This window comes from Crocuta crocuta, unplaced genomic scaffold (genome assembly GCF_008692635.1).
Source record: "Crocuta crocuta isolate KB4526 unplaced genomic scaffold, BGI_CrCroc_1.0 scaffold70, whole genome shotgun sequence".
NCBI lineage: Eukaryota > Metazoa > Chordata > Mammalia > Carnivora > Hyaenidae > Crocuta > Crocuta crocuta.
The window spans coordinates 9,548,888-9,576,327 of record NW_027528417.1 but is presented as its reverse complement, the minus strand read 5'-3'; the positions used below and the strand labels follow the sequence as shown (position 1 = coordinate 9,576,327).

General features: G+C 39.2%; 2 protein-coding genes across 8 annotated transcripts in view; one reads left to right on the top strand and one right to left on the bottom strand.

Moving 5' to 3' along the window:
- The window catches only part of PLAAT1 (phospholipase A and acyltransferase 1), a 39,556-nt gene extending 15,667 nt beyond the window's left edge, over positions 1–23,889 (top strand). For 6 of the 7 annotated variants that reach the window (XM_077754370.1, XM_077754366.1, XM_077754372.1 and 3 more), the window contains 3 exons: positions 161–299; positions 4,727–4,995; positions 23,398–23,889. In XM_077754370.1, the coding sequence (XP_077610496.1) occupies positions 161–299; positions 4,727–4,995; positions 23,398–23,508 (519 nt within the window). In that variant the 3' untranslated portion in view covers positions 23,509–23,889. Of the gene's footprint in view, positions 1–160; positions 300–4,726; positions 4,996–13,387; positions 13,635–23,397 lie in introns of those variants that run through there. The other variant, XM_077754367.1, reaches the window with a different exon arrangement.
- ATP13A5 (ATPase 13A5) overlaps positions 16,938–27,440 on the bottom strand; it is a 100,445-nt gene continuing 89,942 nt past the window's right edge. The window contains exons 28-30 of the mRNA XM_077754365.1: positions 21,823–21,911; positions 19,415–19,495; positions 16,938–17,462 (exon numbers count right to left, since the gene is read on the bottom strand). Of these exons, the coding sequence (XP_077610491.1) occupies positions 17,202–17,462; positions 19,415–19,495; positions 21,823–21,911 (431 nt within the window). The 3' untranslated portion in view covers positions 16,938–17,201. The remainder of the gene's footprint in view (positions 17,463–19,414; positions 19,496–21,822; positions 21,912–27,440) is intronic.

Genomic DNA, 27,440 nt, shown 5'->3' with positions numbered 1-27,440 from the left:
TGGAATCATTTAAAGAAAAGGACAGTGGTATGAGTTTAAGTCTTTAATAAGGAATGCAATCCCTATAAATTCTATATCCTTATACTTCAGTGGAGGTCCTAAACTGGTTTTCTTTTGGCAAGTCATGTCAGCTGGATCTTCTTTGTATCTGTCATTGCAGATGGCGTTTAATGATTGCTTTAGTTTGAGCTATCCTGGTAACCCCCAGCCGGGGGACTTGATTGAAGTGTTTCGTTCTGGCTATCAGCACTGGGCACTGTACCTGGGTGATGGTTATGTTATCAACATAGCACCTCTAGGTAAGTTTTGTTTCTGGCAACTCCTGGGAGCATTTGAATTCTTTTGTTATAAGAAGGAGTCACGAATGAAATCATAAAAGAAAACAAAATAGAAATAAAATGTAGAAAGTAGATAAATGTATCTGAAATAGGTTTAGAGAAGGACATAGTAAGACCATAGTGGCTTTGGCTAAATCACAAAGACCAATTGACATTAAAATTTAAAACCTCTGGATTAAAAGAAACCCACACAATTACAAAGGAAATAATCCACTGGGGAAAATATTTTTCACAAACGTAAGAGTCCGTGTCTTTGTATATGACACAAATCATTTCGATTTGTTCAACATCTATTGATAGGTTACCCAGTATGTGCCAAATGTTATTCTAGATGCTGAGGATACGTAAACACCAAAATCCCAACAAACAAATGGGTAAAGAACTATGAACAATATGTAGAAGAAGAAAAGAAGCCAATACCCATCTTTAAAGGGAGTGGTCTAGGAATTGTATGACAGAATAACACATTTTATGCCTATCGCCTTAGTGAAGATTTAAAAGTGATAATAGTCAGTGTTGATAAGGGTATAATGAAATCAAAACAAGGATATTGTTGAAAGAAATGAAAGTTGGGGTGCCTGGGTGGCTTAGTCGGTTAAGCGTCCGACTTTCGCTTAGGTCATGATCTCGCGGTTCGTGGGTTCGAGCCCCGCGTCGGGCTCTGTGCTGACTGCCAGCTCAGAGCCTGGAGCCTGTTTCGAAGTCTGTATCTCCCTCTCTCTCTGACCCTCCCCTGCTCACGCTGTCTCTCTCTCTCTCTCTCTCTCCTAGAAATAAATAAAAATATTTTAAAAAAAAAGAAAGAAATGAAAGTTGATAACATTGTTTACGAAAGCAATTTAATAATATGTATGAAGAGTCTTAAAGGAATTCATATGCTCTGACCCTGTAATTGTCCTTCTCTGAGTCTATTCTTCAGAAATATTTATAGAGATGTAGAGTAACATTCATTATAAGGGTATTCACTTCTATCTCATAACAGTTAAAAAAAACAGGCAATGGCAGAGTAACAAGTGATGGTGAGGATGCGGAGAAAAGGGAATCCTGCACTATCAGTGGGAATGTAAATTGGTGCAGCCATTGTGGAAAACAGTATGATGTTTCCTCAAAAAATTAAAAATAGATATACCTATGATCCAAGAATTCACTGTTGGATATTTGCCCAAAGAAAATGAAAACACTAATTTGAAAAGATATATGTACCCCTGTGTTTGCTGCAGCATTACTTACAATGGCCAAGATAAGCAGTCTAGGTCTCCATTAATAGATGAATTGATAAAGAAGATGTAACATATATACACACAAACACACACACATATATAATATGTTGTATATATATGTATATATAATATGTAATATATGTATATAATGGAATATTATCCAGCCATAAAAAAGAATGAGCTCTTGCCTTTTGGATTAACATGGATGGATCTATATGGTATTATGCTACGTGAAATAAGAGAAAGACGAATACCATATGTTTTCACTTATACATGGAATCTAAGAAAAAAACAAACAACCCACAAAACCACAAATGAACAAACAACCAGAAACAGACTCACAAATACAGAGAGCAGTGGGTGGTTGCCAGAGGGGAGGGATAGGGCGACCGGTGAAATATGTGAAGGGGATGAAGAGGTTAAAAAAAAGAAGCCAACAATGGTTTAGATTCAATAGGGAACTAGTTAAATGAGTTATGACTTCGCCACAGAATATTAGACTATTCTGTGTTTGACAGAATTCTTTAGTTATAAGTAACAGAAACAAACAAAGATTAGCAGAAGCAAAAAGGCAAATTCCTTGATTCACTGAGGGAAACTACAAAACAGATAAAGATGGTTGGTGCCCCGGCTTCAGGGATGCCTGGATGTAGGGGTATGAACATGATATTTTAAGAAAAAAATTTTTCATGTTTATTTTTGAGAGAGAGAGAGAGAGGAGAGAGAGAGACAGAGCACAAGCAGGGGAGGGGCAGCGAGAGAGGGAGACACAGAATTCAAAGCAGGCTCCAGGCTCTGAGCTCTTGGCCCAGAGCCCAACGCGGGGCTTGAACCCACAAACCGTGAGATCATGACCAGAGCCGAAGTCGGCCACTTAACCGACTGAGCCACTCAGGCACCCTGGGGTATGAACATGATTATCAAGACTCACATCTGCATTTCCTTTCTATGTATTGTCTTCATTTTCCTAGACTATGTCTTTCTAGGAAGCTGAACTGATAGTCATCAAAATCCTTAGTCTCTCGTTCTTATAGTCTTGTGACCTAACAGGAGAGAGCCAATCCCTGCCTGTTGCAATTAGAAATAGCGTGGAGAACAATCTCATCTGGTGGATCCCTTACCTATTCCTGTACCATCCTTGTCCCCTGGAGAAGGAGAGACTATGATTGGCCCACGCAAAAGCTTTTCCAGAAAGAAAGAGGCAGAGTGAGATGGGGTGCTAGATAGGCCAAAACAATAGTGATTTAACAGACATTAAAAATCTTATTTCTGGACATGCTTAATTGCTTGAGAAATTATCTTGCCTGACATTCATCTGAAAAATTCCAGATTAAAAATACAGTGGGTCCTATGATACCTAGTTTGCAAAGAAATAATATATACCCATGTGAATTCACACCTAGGCATTCATCGATATACATGGGTTAATAAAAGACATATTGAAAGTACCTCAAAATAATTACTTGATTATTTATGGGTGGGTAGTTAATGGGTGATTTAAATTCACATATTTATGTTGTTTTTTTCTGTATTTCCTAAATATTTAGGAACAAGCACAAATTAACTTGTTTTTTAAGGAAAAAAATGTATGCAAATAACAAGTAGCCTGGGGTATTTTTTTCTTCAAGTCACCTTTAAAAAGAAGTATTAATAATCTTGGTCTTACTGTCTTGAAGATGTCTGAGAATTTCTAATGAAGTGATTTTTGCAACATTTTGAGATATTGCCTCTTGTTCTAGAATATTGGAAACAGAAATGGCAAGTAAAGTGACATTTATGATACAGAGTGATTAGTTTCTGCAGAATCTAGTGATTAACACTAAGCAATGCAGCATTATCGCTGTAGTTTTCACGTCTGGAAAATAATAGATTTTTTCTAGGCTTTCCTTATTTTCATCTGTTAAGCCCCATATTAATATGGTTCTAGCGCTGAGCTTTGATCCTGTAGACTGAAATACAGGTTTTGGTTCTGCTGTTAGCTATTTGTGTGGTATTTTGCAAGCCAGTTTACCTCTCTAAGCTTCAGTGTCTTCATCTATAAATTGATAGCATCATTCTAGTATAAAAAAACTTCAGTAATTCTAACTAGGAGACCTAGGCTCAAAGAACTTGTCATGTACAAGAACTTTCAACGTGTAAGATATTAGCCAGAAATGTTGCTTGAAGGGAAAGGAGCTTGGAAGGCAGGAAAAAAGAAGAGGAGAAAAGAAAGTTAGCTTTCAGTTATTACAAAACGGAAGACTCTCTAAACACTGGTTACATGGAGACTGACTCTCTCATGATTGACTTGAACACATAGCCAAGCATAGCAGTCTTGGGCAGATGGAGAGGGACCCAGGCCTGGCGTTAGAGCTGAACACTGAACAGTCGTCTGTCCAACCTCAGATACAGGCAGTCGCAGGCCAGGAGACACGGATACCTAGCAGTCTAGGCAAATGCTTGCCAATTAAGGCAGCTAAAAGGGAGTTGCAGGCGGTGGAACATGTACTAGGTGGGTAGCACATAGCATGGAGCCACATCTAATGGACTTTGACTACTAGGCTAGATTTCGTTTCAGGACCGTGTTTGTTGGCCAAAAGTAACTGGCAAGATAAAAGCAGGGCCCCAGCTTGACCCCGGCTGACCCCTGGGAGGGGTTTCAAATTGGAACCAAATGGAAGCCAAGTTGAGAGAGCAAGTGTAAAAAACAGAGAAAGGGGTACGGAGCACACTTAGACAAGTAGGAAGAGGTTATCGATCGCCATGCACAACTGCTGAGGCCCAGAGATAGTTTGGAAGGGTTCAGATGCTGAAAAAGAGCATATTTTATAGAAAAAAGAGGAGGCAATGGTTTTATCTGTACTATGCTAGGAACCTGTACCAAGATCGTTAATAATAATGCCAACTGATAGAGAACTTACTCCTCAAGAATGGGGAGTTTTCTCACCCAGTTTGCTGTATGGGTAGATACAGGGTTTCTCTTATATTTTCACTCACATAGTATTAAGTGTTATTGATAAACTATCAAATGCATTATTAAGCCTGGTAAGAGTAAGTGGTTTTGGTCTGGCGGTAAGTTTGGAACGGAGCTAGGTTCGGTGACTCCATCCTTTCCAAAGTTGTGGCATTGCAATGCTATGGCATTGGGGTTCTCTCACCACATCTTGCTAACCAGCATTCTCCTTATAGAGGATGGCGTTTCTGCAGCATTTACGAGCGCTAAGTCTATATTTAGCAGGAAGGCCCTAGTGAAGATGCAGCTCCTGAAGGATGTCGTGGGAAACGACACATACAGAATAAATAATAAATATGATGAAACTTATCCTCCTCTCCCCGTGGAGGAAGTCATGCAGCGGTCAGAGATTGTAATTGGACAGGAGGTGGATTATGACATACTTGTCAACAACTGTGAGCATTTTGTGACTTTGCTTCGCTACGGAGAAGGAATTTCAGAGCAGGTGAGTTTTCTTTAGAAGCTGTAAAAGAAGTTTCTTACCTTGGAAAAATAGGAACTACTGACTATGATAAGGTAGTCAGGCCTCAAAAACATGAAAAGAATGAGCAAAGATGAGAATCCGAAGGATAAGGAAATGAATCAAGGGGTCCAAGATCCTGTAGCAGTTATGACCACATGAGTGTTAGAACGTGGACATCGTGAATTTGGGGCTAAAGGAACTTGAGGCAGAATTAAGACCATAGCTTTTCTGTCAGTTCTATTGCCTTCTGTCCTTTGGGGTTTTTCCCTCCCATTTCCCTGCCATCCAGCAGTTTCAAATCAGTAACCTCACATGCTGAAAGGAACATCCTGAAAAGAATGGTGAAATATTAAAATGGGAGTTCATTTGCCAGAAAGAGAGATGGTAACTCGTGAATTCTTCTCCATTAGCTGAGAGAGGCCAACTAATGACAGATATATTTGGGTGGGTTTGAAAATTATTCCTATCTCCTTGCAATGCAAGTTTCAGAGGAACCCTGTGCTTTTAAGCAGACCTTTTCATTCACTGAGATTTTGGGTGATTTCTTAAAATGGATAAATTATTTTTAAAAAATTTTTTAAATGTTTTATTTCTGAGAGAGGGACAGCGTGAGCAGGGGAGGGTCAGAGAGAGAGGGAGACATAGAATCTGAAGCAGGCTCCAGGCTCTGAGCTGTCAGCACAGAGCCCGACGCGAGGGTGGAACCCACTAACTGTGAGATGATGACCTGAGCCGAAGTCGGACGCTTAACCGACTGAGCCACCCAGGCGCCCCTCATTACTTTATTTTTAAAGTAGCATGTAATGTTGTCACCTCTCACACTGTTTTGCGCCACCAGTCCAATTCCAATGTTGATATTCTAACCTAAAGATTTATTAAAGTGATATTAGAGAATGAATAGAGGCTCCCAGTATCTTGAAATGGTTGAATCGGTTATATAAACATCTGTTCTAAGGAATTAGTTTACAATTCCTCTCACAGAAGCTTGGGAAGATGGTACAGGGAACATAATGAAAGGATACATTTGTTCTCATTAGGAAATAATTTAATTGGAAATTCATTTTTATTAGGAAATATATTAACATAATGAATGTTCTAGTCACATGTAACAATAAATCGTTTCCGAGCCAGAACACAGAGGATAGCCACACAAATTCCTGCTGACCTTCACATTGAAAACTAATGGTATAACCAGGAAATGGAGCCCATCCCTCTCCTTTGTAAATGATAAAGTTATCCACTGTGTTCAATTTTTTTTTTTTAATGTGGCTTAAAAAGAAAAGGATTAGAACCATCTTCTTGCTTGGCTCTAATATATGATCCCTTGTCTTTTCCCCTTTCATACCCAGAATCAAGACCCATGAAAAATTAATCATTCCTCAACAACTAGAACTGTTCTCTAGCTGGTCTTGTTGAAAGAAGTATAATGACAACCTTAAGACTCGCCTAGGCTTCGACACTGTGCTTCCCAGAACCACAACCTCATCTTCCCCAGTTATTAGCTGGGTGGCTTTGAGAACATTCTTTATCAGTTTCCTAGTCTATAAACTGAGGCTGTTTGGGGGATTATTAGATATTTGATATTACTAGATATTTGAAGTCTCTTAGCACACTTACTACATCTCATCCATCCCAGTAGACAATATATCTTAGATTATAGCATTTAAGAATTTTATAGCTCTTTACTGGTACTCTTCGTTAATATTTATGTTGATCTGATAGAAACTATAACTATTATTATTTTCATTACTATCAATAATTCATAGTATTACTACTAATAATAGCTAATGTTGGATTAGTTTCGGGGTCTCCCTAGGGATTGGGGGCCCTTTTTTGAAAGTTTCAACAAATGTATGTATGCATGTATGTATTTATTTATAATTTATTATTAAGTTAGCTAATATACAGTATATACAGTGTACTCTTGGCTTTGGGAATAGATTCCCATGATTCATTGCATACATACAATGGCCAGTGCTTATCCCAACAAGTGCCCTCCTCAATGCCCATCACTCACTTTCCCCTCTTCCACATGTCTCCCCACCCCCATCAACCCTCAGTTTGTTCTTTGTATTTTAGAGTCTCTTATGGCTTGCCTCCGTCTTTGAAATTATTTATTCCCCTTCCCATCCCCCATGGTCTTCTGTTGACTTTCTCAAATTCCACATGAGTGAAAACATATGACATCAGTCTTTCTGTGACTGACTTATTTCACTTAGCGTAATACCCTCCAGTTCCATCCACGTTGTTGCAAATGGCAAGAGGTTGTTGCCTGTTTTCTCCTCTAGGGTTTCAGTGGTTTCTTGTCTCACATTTAGGTCTTTTATCCATTTTGAGTTTATTTTTGTGTGCGGTGTAAGCAAGTGGTCCCTTTTCATTCTTCTGCATGTTGCTGTCCAGTCCTCCCAGCACCATTTGCTGAAAAGACTGTCTTTTACCCATTGGATACTCTTTCCTGTTTTGTCAAAGATTAATTGGCCATTCATTTGTGGGTCCAATTCTGGGTTCTCTCTTCGATTTCAATAGTGTCTGTTTTTGTGCCAATACCATACTGTCTTGATGATGACAGCTTTGTAGTAGAGGCTAAAGTCTGGGATGGTGATGCCTCCTGCTTCGGTTTTCTTTTTCAACATTACCTTGGCTATTCGGGGTCTTTTGTGGTTCCAAACAAATTTTAGGAATGTTTGTTCTAGCTCTGAGAAGGTTCCTGGTGCCATTTTGCTATTTCTTTGAATGTGTGGATTGCTTTGGGTAGTATTGACATTTTAACAATATTTTTTCTTCCAATCTATGAGCATGGAATGTTTTTCCATTTCTTTGTGTCTTTTTCAATGTCTTCCATAAGTTTTCTATAGTTTTAAGCATACAGATATTTTACATCCTTACTGAGGTTTATTCCTAGGTATCAATGGTTCTTGGTGCTATTGTAAATGGGATCAATTTCTTGATTTCTCTTTCTGCTGCTTCATTAGTGGTGTATGGAATTGCAACCAATTTCTGTACATGGATTTTATATCCTGCAACTTTGCCGAGTACACGTATCAGTTCTAGCATCTTTTTGGTGGGGTCTTTCAGGTTTTCCATGTACAGTATCATATCATCTGCAAAAAGTGAAAGTTTGACTTATTCTTTGCCAGTTTGGATGCCTTTTATTTTCTTTTGTTGTCTGATTTCTGAGGCTAGGACTTCCAGCACTCTGTTAAACAGCAGTGGTGAGAGTGGACATCCCTGTCGTGTTCCTGATCTCAGCGGGAAAGCTCTTAGTTTTTCTCCATTGAGGATGATATTAGCGGTGGGCTTTCATAAATGGGCTTTTATGATGTTAAGGTATGTTCTTTCTATACCAACTTTCTTAAGGGTTTTTATTAAGAAAGGATGCTGTATTTTGTCAAATACTTTTTCTGCAACTGTTGACAGGATCATATGACCCTTATCCTTTCTTCTTCTAATGTGATATATCACACTGATTGATTTGTGAATATTGAACCTGCCCTGCAGCCCAGGGATGAATCCCACTTGATCATGGTGAATAATTCTTTTAACATGCTGTTGAATTCAATTTGCTAGGATTGTGGTGAGAAATTTTGCATCCATGTTCATCAGGGATATTGGCCTGTAATTCTCCTTTTAGTGAGTGGGGTCTATGTCTGGTTTGGGAATCCAGGTAATGCTGGCTTCATAGAATGAGTCCAGAAGGTTTCCTCCCATTTCTATTGTTCAGAACAGCTTGAGAAGAATAGGTATTAACTCTGCTTTAAATGTCTGGTAGAATTTCTCAGGGAAGCCATCTGGCCCAGGACTCTTATTTGTTGGGGGATTTTTGATAACTGATTTGATTTCCTTGCTGGTTATGGGTCTGTTCAAATTTTCTATTTCTTCCCATTTGAGTTTTGGTAGCGTATGGGTGTCTAGTAACCTGTCCATTTCTTCCAGGTTGTCCAGTTTGTTGGCATATAATTTTTCATAGCATTCTCTAATAATTGTTTGTATTTCTGTGGTGTTGGTTGTGATCTGTCCACTTTCATTCATGATTTTATCTATTTGGGTTCTCTCTCTTTTTGTGAAGTCTGGCTAGTTATCAATTTTGTTTATTCTTTAAAAAAACAGAACTTCTATGCATTGATCTGTTCTACTGGTTGTTTGCTTTTTTCAGATTCTATATTATTTATTTTTGCTCTGATCTTTATTATTTCTCTTCTTCGGCTGGCTTTGGTGTTTCTTTGTTGCTCTGCTTCTAGTTCCTTTAGGTGCGAGGTTAGGTTTGTGATTTTTCTTGTTTTTTTGAGATAGGCCTGGATTGCAATGTATAGGACTGCCTTTGCTCCAAGGGATTAGGGGTCTTGAACATAGAACAGTTTTCTTGGGGAATGGCTATGTATTTCCTTCAAATTAAAAAACCTCAACTGTGTTTAAAAAGATTGGAAAGGTGGAAGGATCATGGTGCATCTTTTTTCGTCTTTGTACTTTATGTTTTAAAAAAATTAATAGATTTTTTTTTTTAGAGCAATCTACAATTCACAGCAAATATGATCTGGAAGTTTAGAGAGTTCCCACATAACTCTCCCCCACCATCAACGTTCCATATCAGCATGGCATATTTGTTATAAACAATGAACCAACACTAACACATTACCCACCAAAGTCCATAGTGAAGGACACTAGAATATCACCCCAAAATATGTGCCATAAGGATTATTTTGAGCCGAAGGCAGTTGAGAAGACGCAGGCCCTGCTCTCCACCTATTTGCCTAAAAGTGGGAGATACATTTTCAAAGGCATCCCCCTTCCTTTGCTAGCAGGAGGGACAAAACCTACTCATCACAGACAACCAATAGAGGAATCTAAATAACCTTTACCAACTAGCCTTTGCCATTAGTTTCCCATATATTTACCTTCCCATGATCTGCCACCCTTGGAAGCCTGAAACCGCTTTCTTTGTCCTGTCATTATTCTACAAATATACTGATCTTTGTGGAAGATGTGCTGTACAAGCCTGAATCCTAAGCCACCTCTTTGAGTTGCTATTCCCTGAGTTTCTTCCATGTAGATAGGAGATGTACATGTTAGTAAACCTGTTTGGTTTTCCCTTGTCAGTTTGTCTTTTATTAGTGAGCCTCAGCTGAAAATCTAAGATGGATAAAGGAAAAATGTTGTCTCTCAAAATAGTTTACATTAGGGTTTAGTCTTAGTGTTGTCCATTCTATAAATTGTAACAACTGTATAGTGACATATATCCATTATTACAGCATCATACAGAAGTTTCCCTGCCCTAAAACTCTACGTTCTACTTGCCTATTCATCTTTCCTCCTCTCTAAGTCTCTGGCAACTACTGAGCAGAATGCATACTAAGCAATACACATTTAAAATTCCTCCGTGCCTGTTCATAATTTGGTAACTCATTTTTCTTTATCACCAAGTAACATTCCATTGTCTGGATGTGCATTCACCAACCAAAAACATCTTGATTGATTTCAAGTTTTAGTCATTATGAATAAAACTGCTAGAAACATTTGTGTGCAGGTTTTTGTGTGTGGATATAAATTTTCAACTCCTTTGGGTAAACACCAAGGAGCATGATTACTGGATTGTATGGTAAGAATATATTTATTTTTGTTAGAAACCAAAGTGGTTGTGCCCTTTTGCATTCCCACCAACAATGAATGAGAGTTCCTGTTTTTCCATGTCTTCTAGCACATTTAGTGTTATGAACATTTTGGGTTTTAGCCATTCTAATAGGTACATAGTGGTGTCTCACTGTTTTAATTTGCAATTCCATAAACATGTAGGAAGTTAAGCATCTTTTCATACGCTCCTTTGTCATCTGCACGTTTGATGACGCGTCTCTTGAGGTCTTTGCCCATTGTGAATTGGGTTGCTTGCTTGTTTTCTTTTTGTTGAGTTTTAAGAGCTTTTTACATATTTTGGATAACAGTTCCTTATCAGATTTGCCTGTTGGAAGTGATTTTTTTCCTAGTATGTGGCTTGTCTTTTCTTTTAAACAAGATTTTAAGTAGACATTTTCCACTGGTAGAGTCTTAGCAAGGTATTAAAATGTGCCTAGCTTTGTGGAAGATGGGAGCACTCTTGAATAGGCTTGGACAAGCTGATCTACAATACATCCTGACTGTGCCTCAGTGCATCGCACTGTAATCTTAGAGTCTCAGAGAAAGAGGAAATTTGATAAACCCTGTGGTCATCTGTGACCCAGCTGCACTGTGTCAGGATACAGCACTCCAGATTCAACTAATGTTTCCTTGGTCATGCATAGGTTCTCAGAATGAGGCCTTTATTATGGCCACCAGTCAGAAAGCCCATAAAGGATCAAAGTGTGAAGAGCCAGCTTAGGTGATTTTATAATCCTAAGTAAATCATGCAGTAAAAGCTCTGATTCATACTCGTTCTGGGAACGTTCTGAGATATTATAATCTTGCACATCAGATCCCAGTACATATAACGCCAAGGGATTGCCTGAACTACACAGGATTTTGCCATCTAGACTATAACTTTAAGTAAGTGTTTGGGATTTGGGAAACTGTGTGCACTATAGGAAACAGTTTCCTTGTAATTGTATCTGGCCTGCGTGCTCTTAAGGGATTTTGGTTTAGGATCACATTGCTCTCCCCAGGCCTCTTAGATTTGTGGGATTTCTTTCACTTCTTGTATTTCTAGTGGCTGAAAGATAACACAGTGAGTTAGGTCGGCACTTAGCTGGGGCCACCCTACCCACACAATCTGACGTTTCCCCAAGGCTGTACCCTGCTGCCATTTGACTCCTCTCTCTAAAGATGCCAATTGGACCTTCCTATTTGTTCATTGCCTGCCACGTTTCCCTGTATCAGATCTTCCTGGGATCTCAGCATCTGCCTGGAATTCTATGAGAGTTAGGCTTGATTTATAATCCTTGAGCCCTCTCTGATTATTGATTTAGCCTTTCTTTGGAATTTTGTCCTCTGTCTTGTATCTGCCTGTCCCTTCGGCTCCCTATGGGTAGTTCTGGGCTGTAGCAAATTCTGAGTCTTCTCCGGGAAATAACTTAGGTGGTGACTAATTAAAAATTATGAATAAAACAAGCAAGCAAGCAAATACATAACGTTAGGATTGTAAACCGAAATAGTATTTGTCATTTGTTTGCCAGCTGCCGTTCTCCCTGGCAACTGTGGATGGTGTCAGAGCAGGGAGTTATGGTGACCGGCCTCGTCCCTGCAGACCACAGGGTGACGTAATGGAGTAAATACTCCTGTCATCGAGCTTCTGTCTTGGCCAGGCCCTTGCGGTTGGTAGGCAGGTAGTACTATGTGGCAGTCACGTGGGGGTGGCAGGCTATGTGGTGGAGCCCCATGGGTTAGAGACAGGGCATGCTCAAACATGATCTGGGTCAGGCTTTCCAGCATTTGGGTTGGTCCCCAGAATCATTTGGGGGACACGTTTCGCTTTATTTGAAAGCCTGATTCTTAAATCCCAGAGAACAACTGTTGTTTTCAGAATATCTGATGACTCTGAAGCATCTGAATATGACCTTTGGGTCATAAAACCGCTCAAACTCATGCAGATGGAAAGCAATGTTTGCTGAGTGCCATGAAAATCATGAATATTTATTAGATTCCTCATCATGATGATGATTAATACCCTTAAAGCTGTAAATGTCTGAACTCCTTTATGGACAATTGAGCTTGAGAGTGGTTTATTTTAGTTTGTCTACATGAGAAATTAATTTGTGACACAATAGTTAACATCAATAGTGACCTCTTTTGAAGTTTGCTTATCAAAATAGAAATTGAATCTACCAAATAAGAGCTTATAGGTGGTTAGCTTAGATTACGTCTGTGAATTATTTTGTTAGTTGACATTCTTGAGTCAGGGAACAAACACACGCACACACAGACACACGCACACACAAACACGTACACAGATATTCACTCTGGTATAGACCAAACTACGGTGTATTTAGGAGGCAGGGATTATTTGGAGGGGAAACACATGGTTCATAGCTCAACCGATATCTAAATTTACGTCTTGGTGAGATGACCCCAGGCAAATCATTTAACTTACCAAGTTTTGCAAAACAGGAGTAATACTACCTCCTAGATGTACCACGATGATTATTAAGAATTGTGCCATGATGAGTTATAAACTGTTGGGGGCCATAAAAATAAGAAGAACATATACCTATGTGTATTTAACTCTATCTTCATCATAATTATAAAAACTACAAATTTATTCATCTTCACACAGAATTTAATTTTGCACGAAGCTTTAAGTTTTTCCAGTGTAATTGAAAGGGTCTTTCAAGTGAAAGGGTCTTTCAAAGGATTTAGGACACTGAGGTGCCTTTAGAATAAGATGTGGTCTTTTCTGTTTCTCATTTCTCTGTAGGCCAACCAAGCAATAAGTACCATTGGGTTTGTGACCGCTGCTGCTGGTGCCTTCTCACTCCTGGGCTTATTTCCAAAAAGACAAAGAGCAAAATACTATTAACAGTTTACTGAAGAGATATCGGAACTGAAGGAATTTGTGAGGAGGGGAAAAAAAACCGGGATGAATATTATTTTCGATGCATCATTATTGTTCCAAATTCCAGTGATGGATGGCAGGCTCTTTAATAAATTGCTTACCAATGTTATCTCATCATTGAGCCACGGAAATTTTTCTCCCTACCAGCGGAGATCAGCCGTGGCAGCTTAAACAAGAAGCAGTAGCCTTTTGAGCAAGCCAGCAAAAGATCTTAAAACAATCACATCGCATTTTATCTTCTACCATAAATATTGTTTTCCTTTTCCTGAGGGCAGCTACTTTGTACTTGCCAGAGGAAGTTAAATCACACTGATACGTGATTTTAAAAGAAATGTTAAGATCCCCCAAATTGTTGAGATTGACATCGAACTTCGTATTCCTTTTCTGGTCTGAAAAGAAACTGGGGAATTGAGCATTTGGTTAAGCAGTTTGAGGAGCTTTGATTAACAATCCATTTGAGGGTGGACTCCTATCACCTAGTTCCTGTGCAGATGGGGGAGGGTCGGATGGGAGACGGGATCCTTTCCGCTGGTGTTTCAGATCCAGTGATTTCCCTGGAAGTCACTCATTTGTCAGGAGTATGAGCCACACAAGAGTGGGCTGTTACTTCTACAGAGCTACATTGTATCCTTTGAAGTATTTCAAGGCTTTGGCCTTTTTAACCTTAACAAGAGATCATCAAAGTAGGTTTGATGTGCCATATTTAGAAAACAAGATCTCATGTTACTGTTTAAGGCTTTTACTGTAAGTCAAAGAGTATCATGATTTTATTCTTGCATTTTATTGATTATCTGTTGAATGAAAAAAATTGCTGTTTGATACGTTCCCAAGGGAATTCCTGTTGGCAGCTGGTGGAGAAAAGTGAATGCAGGTCTCCATACCCTAGGATTGTATCAGACATTGTAACACTACCCTACAGACCACACCACTAACCAATGACATCCTTCTTATGTCATAACTAAAAGCATGGCATTAAATAAAGAAAAAAAGTTCAAGTAAATGGGGGTGAGAAGGTACGATCAAGGAATAAGGAAAGCAGTAGATAAAGTAACTCAACAGAAGACGCAGTGAACAGATAGCGTTTATGACCCTATCACTGACAGAAACCCTTCTCTCTTCCTTGTTCCCTGTCTAACCTCTTCCCTTAATGACATCAGTTCTGTCTCTAGATAACCCCCAAACTCCCTCTTCCTCCACTGGTCCTCTGGGAGGAGTAAGTGTCTTCTACCAGATACCACAATCCAAAATGACCCCTTCATTTTTATTCTAAGTTGAGTTTCCTCTTCCTTTGATGCTCTGCTTTCAAGTAATAGTAAAAAGAAAAATAAAGCATTTTTTCTAATATTGTCAAATTAGGGTGAGATTGGCATAATATGTTACCTTTCCCAAGGTGTGCTTACCTTTTGATAAAGGATGAGTGCAGAGGGCACATTTTACCCAAAGCAGGAGACTTGTGTGTGGTGGAATTACCATGCCAACCAATGGGAGAGGGAGCAGAAGTGGAAACAGAAAGGACTTCCTGAGATCTTCAAGTCAAACCTTAATCGTGAACTTAGACCTCTCTACTCCAGAAGGCAGTCCTAACTATGCTGTGTCACAAATGTACTTTTAAATCCAATTCAAGGATACTTTTCCCACATAGGTGGTGTTCAGGCTCCAGTGCCGTTCACCCTGAGAGGAGAGCTCACGAAGTCAGTCATCAGTTTCCCCATAGAAATGGCCATTCTTGGCGATGGGCAGCTTGAGACTGTCCAGTTTGCGTTTCTTACAGGTAAACATTTGGGGTCATGCTCATGGTGCTTTTATCAAGAACTTTCTTCCAAGATCATTCAATCCTTCTCTGAGAGTACGTTCAGCAAAGTCAAGGGTAGAGTTCAACTATATTATGTGCCCTCCCCCCCCCACACAAAAGATCTGTGAAATAAATATCATCATCTCTCAGATAACTAATAGGTTGTTGGAAAAACTGGGCAAGGGAGGCTGTACATTTATTGAATAAAGATTTATTAATCTTTTTATGTTATCTAAATGTCACAGTGTGTCAATTGAATCTTCTGATTCTGAAGGTCAAATGACTAAATACAGATATGCCAGTTCAAGGTCCGGGCGCCATATATTTCAGGTTGACAAACATTTCTTAATCTAAAAATCTTCTTCCTTTCATCTTTCATTGGTAGTTACTAAATTGACACGTCTTTATATGATCCCTCTCCAAAGCCATGCACCCACGAAAAGGTTAAAAAGCAAATAAAATGTAAATATATTTACATTTGTTTTTATAGGAATTTGTATTTCTGCTTCTGGTTTGTATACCGAAGTATAGAATTCTATCTACAGCAGTGCATTGCTGAAATGCTGAAAACATTTTTCCAATTCTAAGGATTACGGAATTGTAAAGGCATTATTGAATGCATACATTGAATGCATACATCACAGTCGTAGGCACATAACTGGAATTCATGACATAGAACTGGCTAGCTAATTGCCTAGGAGCCATTAAAGATCCGTTAAATTAGCAAAATTAGATTTATTGTCACAAGGAAAGCCCAGTAGCTAATTTAAAATGTTCACTTGGGATCTATGTCCTCTCAAGGTCACAGAGAGGTAGATATATATTAAAGGGAATAGTGTACAGAATATATTTACAGAGGATATACCTTTTCTTGTGGCCGTTAGTGCACATTTAATGATTGAGTAAAATAATGAGAAGATGAAATGGAACCTGAGGCTGTTTGGCGGCCTAATGTCTGTCATGCTGTAGACGCAAACATTATGAGTCCTTCCCCAGGGTTGTGTTTTAAGATGACCGATGCTGAGTGTGAACCAACTTTTTGACTTAGAACCCGAGGGTTTCATCTGTCCGTAGCAAACAATAAATAAAAGTGTCCTGCTTCTTTAAGTGAAAAGTACATTTTAACAGGTTATCCCATTATCTTTGTGATCTACCCCGGATTTGGTAGCTTACTGACCCCACACCAATATACTTTGGGAAATGAAAACATCGGTGGAGTTGACTTAGATATAAGCTGTGCCCAAGCCAAGATTATGTATAATTATCAGGCTCCTCCATCGTTTGCTACATCTACACTTATTACAGAGTTAAGTTTTCTGAAGGAAATCTCAATTCTTGCCTCTCTTTGACAGCCATAAAAAAGAAGCAAAAAGAGGAATTCTGTGACCTTGGGAAAAAATAGTTACATAAATGATCTTCGCGAGTGAATATGAGGTTAAGTAAGCTTGTGACAATTTGTTGACAGAAGGACTCCCCCCCACCACATCTTTTATTTCTGTCGATGAAAATAGAGATATATTGGTGAAACTTTCGAAGACCAAACTCTTCTTGAATTTTCCTTCTACTGGTGTTCATACCACTAATTTTACTACCATAAAAACTTGCGCATTTCAGCCAGGATCATACTATGCAAGATGAATAGTTTATTAAGGAGAGAAAAAAAAAGACAACCCAGGAAGTCTACTTGTCCCCTCAGTAGTGGAGGATACAGTCAAAATAAGCATATTTAAGGGTCTTTTTTGCAAGGTTCAGTACATGGAGAAAAGCACTCTGAATCCTCCAATGGAGAGAGGAAAGGTAAGGGTAAACTGTCCTCACCTCTCCACGATGTTTTAGATCTGGAAATGAGGAGCTGCTGTTAACCACGTTTGACGACCGTTCTGATTACAGCCTAGTCCAAAAATGCTGTTCTGTGGCTTGGCCACCCAATTCGAGTTTCGCTTTGGAAATCTGTTCAGGGCTCTCATAGCCGCGGTTGATGTAGAATCCATTTTCGCCATCGCTTGAATAATCCGTTCTGTTTGTGGGAGGCCAGGTGGAATCTTCTGCCAGCTTTTTTTGCCAGTGCCTATATTGACTTTTAGAATAGAATCCAAATTCTTTTTTGATCCGTAGCCAGAGCTTTCGATTTTGAAGGATGAAATCCTGAGACAGACATCAGGTGGAGAAAACAATCAAACCATCCTTCTACATTCATTCCCCTGCAGCCCAGGTGCTCACCGCCCAGGGCCTTCCTCCCAGATGTGCTGATTAAGGCTGCTTCTCCGCAACTTCTCTTTCCTGCTGTCCCCATCAAGTCTAGCGGCTCCCCCGTTCTTTCCCTGGAGAAGGGAGTATGCTTGTGTTCACGCCTAAAGCTTCCAGCCTTTCATTTCTACAGATCTCCCAGTTAAATCCTGGCTGGTGATTCACTTAGAATTATTTTACTGCCAGACTGAAATGATAACAAAATAACGTACTCAAAATCGAGAAAAGGAAAAACAAAAATCACTGCTACGAGCCACACGCCACATAGAAGTGCCACCTGATGGTTTGTGGAATGAATGGAGGAACACTAGAAATCAAATGGGGGTTGCTTTCTGTTGGGGGAAGGTTCTCTTTTTATCTATGTTCACATGCACACAGAATGTTTACACACTCATAATAGAAATGGCCAAATTCTGCATTCCACTTTGGTTATGCTAGACTTTCTGTCATATAATTTGTAGCTATAGTGTTCTTAATAATCACATTTAATGATCGGATTCCATTTTTTCAAATGGTTGTATAACTATTTAAACAAACAGCATCTCTACTTTTGAACACCTAAGTTGAATCTAAAATTTTACTGCCATAGGGGCACCTGAGTGGCTCAGTTGGTGAAGCGTCGGACTTTGGGTCAGATCATGATCTCATACTTCGTGAGTTTGAGCCTCACGTCAGGCTCTGTGCTGACAGCTCAGAGCCTGGAACCTGTTTCAGATTCTGTGTCTCCTTCCTTCTCTGCCCCTCCCCTGCTCTTATACTGTCTGTCTCTCAAAAATAAATAAACATTAAAAAAAACTTTTTAAAATAAAATATTATTTTACCACCACAGATAATACTATGATAAATACCTTCATACATGTAGGGGTTTTTTTCCCTTTTGGGTTACTTAAAAATCTATATAGTCTCAGGTGCCTCAGTTACTCAGTTAAGCATCTGACTCTTGATTTTGGCTCAGGTCAATCCCTGCATTGGGCTCGGTGCTGTCAGCACAGGGCCTGCTTGGGATTCTCTTTCTTTCTCTTTCTCTCTCTGTCTTTGCCCCACTCATGTTCTGTCTCTCTCTCTTTTTCTCTCTCTCTCTCAAAGTAAATGAATAAAATCTAAAACTAAAAATATATACAGTCTCAAAAATTGAATTCCTTAAAGAGTATGAGAAATTTTACACTCATTGTATATAATGATATATATGTGTGTGTGTCTGTGTGTGTTGTATATACACAGACATGCACACACACACACACACACACACACATAAATTTGTTTGAACCCTTTTCCCAAGGGATTTACAATACATGAATCTATTTTTTTAAACTGTGCCTTAAAAAGAATAGTGCCCAAGACTTTCACCAAGCAGGTAAAGTCATTTAATGACACCGAAGAGAAGAAAAATACTAAAGGGGGAGGCTTTTAAGAGTAAGAATTGACGAGAATGAGCAATGGCTTCCTTTCTCTCTTAATTAAGGAAGCCCTTCTGAAGACAGTTCTTCATTCTGAAAGGTCTCATTGAATTTTAGACATGGTAGGTCACTTGGTCTAATCTCTACTAGCCTATAGATATTACTAGAAAAGTATAATACGATGCCTTCATAGGAGACAAAAATTAGTGTTAATTTGATGTTTTGCTTTCCAGGCTACAGATCCCAAGAACATTTCTATGCAGCCTTTAGAGAATTTTAAATCACTCTCCATGAATTTCCCCCAAAGAGAAACTGCACAGTTTTTACAAACCCTTAATAACGATCACTTTGGGAGACAAAAACGGTCCATCTAAAACACAGGCGTCTGTTGAGAATGAAACCCTTTATTTGTTCCTATTCCCAGAAAGAGAGTAAGAGATGTACAGAAATTACCTCTACGAGGAAGGCCACACAGAATTGGCTGAGAGCTGCCACCAAAATCAAAACCCTCCATGACGTCACAGTTGGGATGAACTGTTAAAAAAAGAAATCCTACCTTTACAATGTGCAGACCTTACATCTGGGGTAAAACACATTAATTATCATGTTCAATTTACGTATTTGTAACAGCTCTCTAAGCTTGGAGGGTAGGCATTGCTTTCCACGCTTCACAGATGAGGTCAGTACCTTGCCTAAGGATGCAAAGCCAATCAATAAATAGCAGAGTCAGAATTCAAATGAGAACCGACTGCCTCTCGGCCTGTGTTTCCTCCACTGCCTGACAATAAACATTCAGTCAATGTGCCCTGGGTCGCAGACATGAGACAGAACTCTTTGACACCTGTGAGTCTCTCTTCATTTTTATCTTTTCAGATAGAGGGAAGGGGATGCAAGATTAAGTCATTCATCTAATAATACTACTAATCCTCCCAAAGTAAAAATCTACTTGGAGTTCAATCTTTCAGTAAAATTGATGTAGGAGTAAAACATAAAGGGGCCAGATTTCCAGTTACTTTTGATACTAGGTGGAAATTTTCTGAACCAATGTTCCCAGCCCTAAATCTAATGGCTTGAACGCACACAACCCAGCTCCTTTTAAGGATTAAAGGGTACATATTGCCCACCACATATGACTACCTAATAGATATTGACACTCCAACTTCCCATGTCTGCAGCAGTAGCAAAAGACTACTCACACACCCCCCCTTTCTATCCCAAAGTAAAAGATGGGGGCTGAGCTGCCATTAGGACCACAGATCTTCCACAGCATCTGAATTCTGCCCCCCCACCCCTGCAATTCTCATCCCTACTCTGATATGGGTTATTTCACTTTATTTTTTTCCCCAGATAGAGACAGTTTTCTCAGGGAGGTGAGATACAGCACCTGGGCACAGAGCTGTCTGGAGAAGGTTGTAAGATGTGGCAGTAGGTCAGATCAGAGTGGAGAACCTGGGCCTTTCCCTCACTGGACCCCCCCACCCCCACACTGATCTGGGAGGACTCTTCTTCATCCCTTGGTCTGGAAAACACTAGTCACACTGCTTTGGAATGATCTACTCATGGGATGGCTTTCCCTCCTAGCCTTTGAACTACTTGAGAGTTGTGCCCACATCTTATATATCTTGGAACCCCTTGTGCCAAGCACACCCTGGAGCTTCATAATGTCCAGCAAGTGACTCAATGGTCTAGGTTTTCATTTCCTAACAGCGTCTCTCTCCACAGCCTCTCTGCTCCAGCATATAGCCTCTGTGCCATCATCTAATTAGTCCTAAAAAGCCTTGCTGAAAAGCCTGCTCAGATATCTTCATTGACTCCTTGTTGCTCTCAGGAGAAAGCCCAAACTTCCCTGGCCACCTTCATCCAGGCACGCCACGCCTTCCTCACATTCCAGAGCACGATGCCTCCATCTTTGCCAATCTTCCAAGCATTCTGTGAAACAAGCCTTGCTTTGGATTTTTATTTCTGCCCCCTTACGTTCTTGTGCATGTCCAAGACAAAAGAGATTCTTCCAGCCCTCTCCGCTTGTGCTCAGGATATTCTCCCGGTTGGAAATACCCCTATGGCCTACTTAGCAAAATCCAGCCTTTCATCTGGACCCAGATCAAGTTGGGCCTCCTCCATGCGCACCCCCCCCCCATGATGGTACAGGGTACAGGCCCCGCAAGAGTCCCTTATTCCTGGGTTCTTCCCACTTCTATTTTACACCTTCTACAAGCAGTGGTCCCAAGTGGCCGTGACCTCATTTCACTCGCATAGGACTCATCTTCCCAACAAAACTATAGACTGAAACTCAAGAATCAATCCTTCTCTTTCTTTTATTTCTCCCACAATGCTGGATCTAAGAATGGGTTCAATGACCTCTTCATAAATTTTATTTCAACCCACCACACTTTGGATTAAGTGATGCCCACTGAAATAAAACTCCCTCTCGTCAATGCCTGACAGACAGAACATGACTGGCCTACAAGTCTACTTTTCCTTACTCTTTACAACTACATTATAAAGGATTTCAATATGTTTAAAAACTGAAACTTGAATTATTGTAATAACACATTAATTTATTATATTAGTATAACATCTGTTATATTAGTATAACATTAGTATATTAGTCTATGATAAAGCATCCAAACCTACTTTTAGGTGTGAATAGGATAAATGTTCTCAACTGACAATACAGATAATATGAGAACAAGCAGAGGTCAGCATATGTGAGATAAGTTATTTGCTCCTCCAGGAACTGAGAATAGCCTCACAATACTAAGCGGTTGAAGAGAATATAGTAGTTGACTTGCAAATTACGGTGCAAATGCAGTCCCATGTGCATATGAGTCACTCCAGAGGTGGAAATGAATACCACTTACCTCCATTCCACGATATATATCTTGAAAGTCAGAAAACAGAATGAAAACTGTGAGGCCCAAGGCAGATATCAGCAGAAATGAAAATATATCTGAAGAAACACCAAACATTATTTTTAGTTGCTGAACGAATGTTTCATATAATCTGGCACACATTGCAGAATCAATTATCTCTGTTGGGCAAATATCGGATACATCTTCAGATGTTTTGATATATCCTCATATGTTTTAAAATATGTTCTAATGCTTACCAGACAAAGGTGACATCTTCACATCTTTCCTTGAAAAGCGTGCTGTGGAAAACTGCTAATCTAATATAAGACACTCCATAAAGGAGTCACCTCAGCTGAGAAGTCCAGGAGGTCTGGGCCACCATGTAATGACCAGCCCATGTAAAGGGTCACCAGAGAGGCCCCAGTGCTTTATCGCTGCGGGTCTGGTGAATTGTGCATGAATGGATGAACAGTCATTCCTCTTAGTACCACTTCATTCTTCCCTGTTGCCTGGAGAATAAAGTCCAGGGGTCTTCAGCTGACATTCAAAGCCTTCCTCAACCCAATTTCTATCTGCCTTTCTGACCTAGTCTCTGATTATCTTCCTTATGTGTCTTAGGGAGGTTAAATCACAAACCTGCTACTTCCACGGAGGCCTTTGTTCACGACATACCCTGTGTAGATGATATTCTTCATGTCTTGTCAATCTTTCTTAAAAAGCCCAATTCAGATGCTACTTTCTTTTTAAGGACCAGCCAGTCCTCTCACACAAAGCTTTATTTCATATGGCTGTGTAACACTCTACTTTGTAAGATCTTCCTTAATGGATCTACTAGACTATAACCACTTAAAAGTGACTGTGTATGCCCTTCTCTAGGACTGAATTGAAAGAATGAGGAGCTACCATGTACATCTGCTGGGTTCTTTCTCTCCAACCTGCCCAAATGCCTCTGCTTTTGGGAGCTAACCTTCCCAGGATGCACTGTGCAGATACCACTGTTCTTATCCCTCCAACCCTGCCCACGTCTGCATCCACAGAGCATTTACACACTTTGTAGATGTGCCTTACAAATGCTTCCTGTTGAGATTAGCACCTCCAGGCCCAAACAATTCCATTACATCAGTGTTGTCATGAGGTAAAGGATCCTTACAAGCTTTAAACAAACAACAAACAAACAAACAAATGGGATGTTCTCTTGGATTCTCTCCACCTCATTTACTCCTGGGCTTATGGTCTGCCAGCCCCCAACTCTATATAGGTCTATACCAACCAGAAATCAGAGATGACAGTCCCTCTACAGCTGGCCCTGTTGTTCTGAAGACACCAGAGCTCTGTTTTCACCCCCTGTGCACCTTCACGCACCCTCGTATTCATCCAAGCTTCACTTTATATACACAACTAGATGCAACACCTCCCAGAAGACCCAGGCTTGCTTGGGAGGGGTGTGAAGCAGAGAGATGGAAAGCAGGGGCTGCAGGATCGCTAATTTCCCAAAATAAAGTGATCTGTGCAGCTTGGCGATAAGAAGAGCCCAGGAGATGGCTGTGTGGATTTTTCACTTATGTCATTGTTTCCGTGTCCTAGGGACCCAGATGTTGGGAGGAAGATGATGCCCCAAATTTCCATTCTGACGAAGGCCTGGTCATCACAGCAACGGAACCAAGTGCTACGCACATCACACAGTCCTTAGACTAATGATCTGAAAAGCAGGTCAGGTGGGCACACCAATGACCAGTGAAGTAGCAAAATCATAAGGCCCTGATGTGATTTCAGCTCTGATTGGAGAACATAGTGAAGAACAGAAGTGAATGTTGCTTCCCTAGATTGGTTACTCTTGATGAGGGAGCCTGAAAGAATGGTAACTCTTTTTGCACAAGTCGTTTGGGAAGACATGTCCTGGGCAAGACACTACAGGCTGTTTGTGGACAAGGAAGGGAAAGGGTTTGCAAATATTCACATCTGTTTCCATAAAGATTAAGTTTGTATTTTATTCTATGTCGTCTCATTATAAAGTTGATCCACCAAAGGCTGTTAAGAAATATACAGAGTTGAAAATAAAATTGCTTGATATTTTAATAGTAGTTCCAAGGACTTTTGAGAATAAATGATTTATTAGTAGATTATTTTGTTAGAATATTTGTTTACAAAACTTTTTTAAAATGTAAGATTATCAGTTATATTCGATATAGCGCTTGAGCTACCCACAAGCTTTCAGTCACTGTGATATAAGTAATTCAGTTCACACTTAATTCAATTTATACAAAAAGACTTTGTAGTTACTGTTCAAACGAAAGTACTAGCCAATGTAATATAACATATCCTCCTTGTAAAATACATTCACAATAAAAAAAAAGGACTATAAGTGATTAACCTTAAAACATAAAGCAGAATTTTGATTTGTTGTGACAAGAGCCAATGGCATCATCAAACACTGAATCAAAACTAAAAAAATATAAGAAATTCAGGGAGAAGTTTATAGAAAATATAAAATTAGAGGAAGGCCTTAGCATGCTCTCAAAACTTTTGACAAAGAGCTATAGAAGACAAAGGAGGTGTGGTAGTGACAGAATTGTAAATAATTACTAAAACTAGTTTAACATAGTAAATGTATGTTTCTAACACAGGAATAGGAACGAAGCTTACTTTTATTTTTTTTTAAATTTTTTAATGTTGATTTATTTTTGAAAGAGAGAGAGACAGAGTGTGAGCTGGGTAGAGGCAGAGAGAAGAAGACACAGAATCCGAAGCAGGCTCCGGGCTCTGAGCTGTCATGGGACTTGAACTCACAAGCTGTGAGATCGTGACCTGAGCCAAAGTCGGATGCTTAGCTGACTGAGCACCCAGGAGCCCCTTACTTTTCTAATGTATCTATGACTTATTTAGAAAATTAGAGATTACAAGTTATGCCATATGATGGCAAAACTGTAGTAAATTCTCCAAAGCAGAAATTTTACAGGCTAGGTTTTCTGATCAGGACAAGAGAACTAGAAATTATTAACCATTAATGAAAAATCCCTTCCAACATGCAGGTTTAAAACAAAATTCAAAGCATCAGTTGGGCCAAAAAAGGAAATCAAATCCATTTGCAGGCTGTTGAATAAAGAGGACTAGGGAAATAAAAACAAAATCCCTTCCTACTTGAAAATGAAACATCTCTATTCTGAAAACTAGGTGGGTCAGAGAGGATATCCAGTCATAATTAAAGGCATGTGAAAGTGGCCCAAACCTTAATTGTTGATCTTGAATGATTTTCTGGTTTCACAAGAATCAAAGAAAATACATACATTATAAAGTCAACTCAAACATGACAATTTCTTCAGAGAAAGTAAAAAGGAAGGAAAAGAATGGGAAAAGCAAAAATTAATAAGTTAGAAAAGAGAAAGCATAAAGAGTATTAAATCTGAGAACTGGTCTTTTAAAGAAAGCCAGCAAAAATACAGTTCTGGTAAGAATATATGAAACATAACACACATAGGATGAGAATATTAAGAGTTATAGAGGGCAATAAAATAATAAGAACATACCACTCAAAATCTTATGCTAAGGCCCAATAATCTCAACAAAATAGAAATATCTGTGGGAAAGCCTGTTATTTTAAAACAGTTTAAAAAGGATAACTTGGGGGTGCCTGGGTGACTTAGTCGGTTAAGCGTCCGACTTTCACTTAGGTCATGATCTCATGCTTCAGAGTCTGTGTCTCCCTCTCTCTCTGACCCTCCCCTGCTCATGCTGTCTCTCTCTCTCTCCTAGAAATAAATAAAAAAAAATATTAAAAAAAAAAAAGGATAACTTGGGGCACCTGGGTGGCTCAGTTGGTTAAATATCCCACTTTACCTCAGGTCATGATCTCCTGGTTTGCAAGCTCCAGCCCCACATCAGACTCTGTGCTGACAGCTCAGAGCCTGGAGCCTGATTCCGATTCCATGTCTCCCTCTCTCTCTGCCCCTCCCCCGCTCTCTCTCTTTCTCTCAAAAGTAAATAAACAATAAAAAAATAAAATAAATAGCAACAGGATGACTTACATCAATCCTTTAAAAAATAATTCTTTCAAAGGAAGGATTTAGAGCCAGATTATTATACTGGGTTCTTGCAAATTGTTAAGGAATAGGCCATTTATATCTATAAAGTATTTTTTCCCCAGGAAAGAAAAAGTCAGAGTTTTCAAGCCTAATGATACTCAAACCTAACAAAACACTACACACACAAAAATCAATATAAAATGCAGGTATCAAAAAAACTATAAAATTCAATTCAGTAAAAGTATAACCCACCACATGTAAGTAGAGTTTGCTCAAGAATATGAAGATGACAGGGCGCCTGGGTGTCTCAGTTGGTTAACTGTCCAACTTTGGCTCAGCTCATAATCTCATGGTTTGTGAGTTTGAGCCCCACGATGGGCTCTGTGCTGACCGTGCAGAGCCTGCTTGGGATTCTCTCACTCCCTCTCTCTCTGCCCCTCCCAAACTCTCTCTCTCTCTCAAAATAAATAAACTTGAAAAAATAATGTGAAACTGACTTAATAATAAGTTTATTAATATAACACATTCTAATAGTAAGTCAAAGGAAAAAAGGTACCATCATTTCAGTAGGTGATGGGAAGGCATTTGATGAAACCCATCTCCTATTCTTGATTTAAACATACTCTTGATTTCCTGGAAATTAAAAGGCATTTCTTTACATGATGTAGTCTACCTTGAACCAATATTCAAAATTATATTTACAGGTGAAAACTTTTGGAAATATTTTTCTTAAGGAGTAAAATTCTTTTGTTGCCACCACGATTATTTAATGTTATCCTGGAAATTCTGGACTGTACACTAAGACAGAAGATGTAAATAAGCCTTTTAACCATTGGAAAAAGAAGGAACATTACTCACAGATGATATTAATTATCTTTCTAGAACCCTCAAGAATCACAGATTAATTCTTTGACAAAATTCAGAAAGGGTTCTGGATAGAAAATAAATGTAAACACTATACCTTTTACATGCACTAGTGATAACCAGTTAGAAAATATAATGGAAAAAGTCATTCACAATATTTACACAAAAATATTTTAAAAACACATTAAATACATTTCTTAAATGCACAGAACCTATAATGGGGAAAACTACAAATATTTACTAAAAGATTTAAAAAAAAAAGAAAGAAAGCATGATTTGGGGCAGCTGGGTGGCTCAGTCAGTTAAGTGTCCTACTTCAGCTCGGATCATGAACTCACAGTTCGTGAGTTCAAGCCCCATGTGCTGTCAGCAGAGCCTGGAGCCTGCTTGGGTCTGTCTCACTCTCTGCCCCCCCTCCAAAATAAATAAACATTAAACACTTTTTTAAAATAAAGCATGAACACATTGAGAAGGATAATATGTCTTTAAATGTGAGGACCTAGTGGTGTAACAAATACATTTTCCCCAAAGTATCAAAATTCAAAAAAAGAAATTTTAAAAAACCTTACAATTTGTTCTAGAGTCTATCTGCAAAGATGAACAAGAAAGAGAGGTAAAAAATGTTTGAAAACTGAAGAGTACTGAAGATATATCAACCTTACTGCTTATTAAACCATTATAAAACTATAGCTAAATAAATGAAACTATAATTTTTAAAGTATAGTGGTAGATCGAGAATAGGCT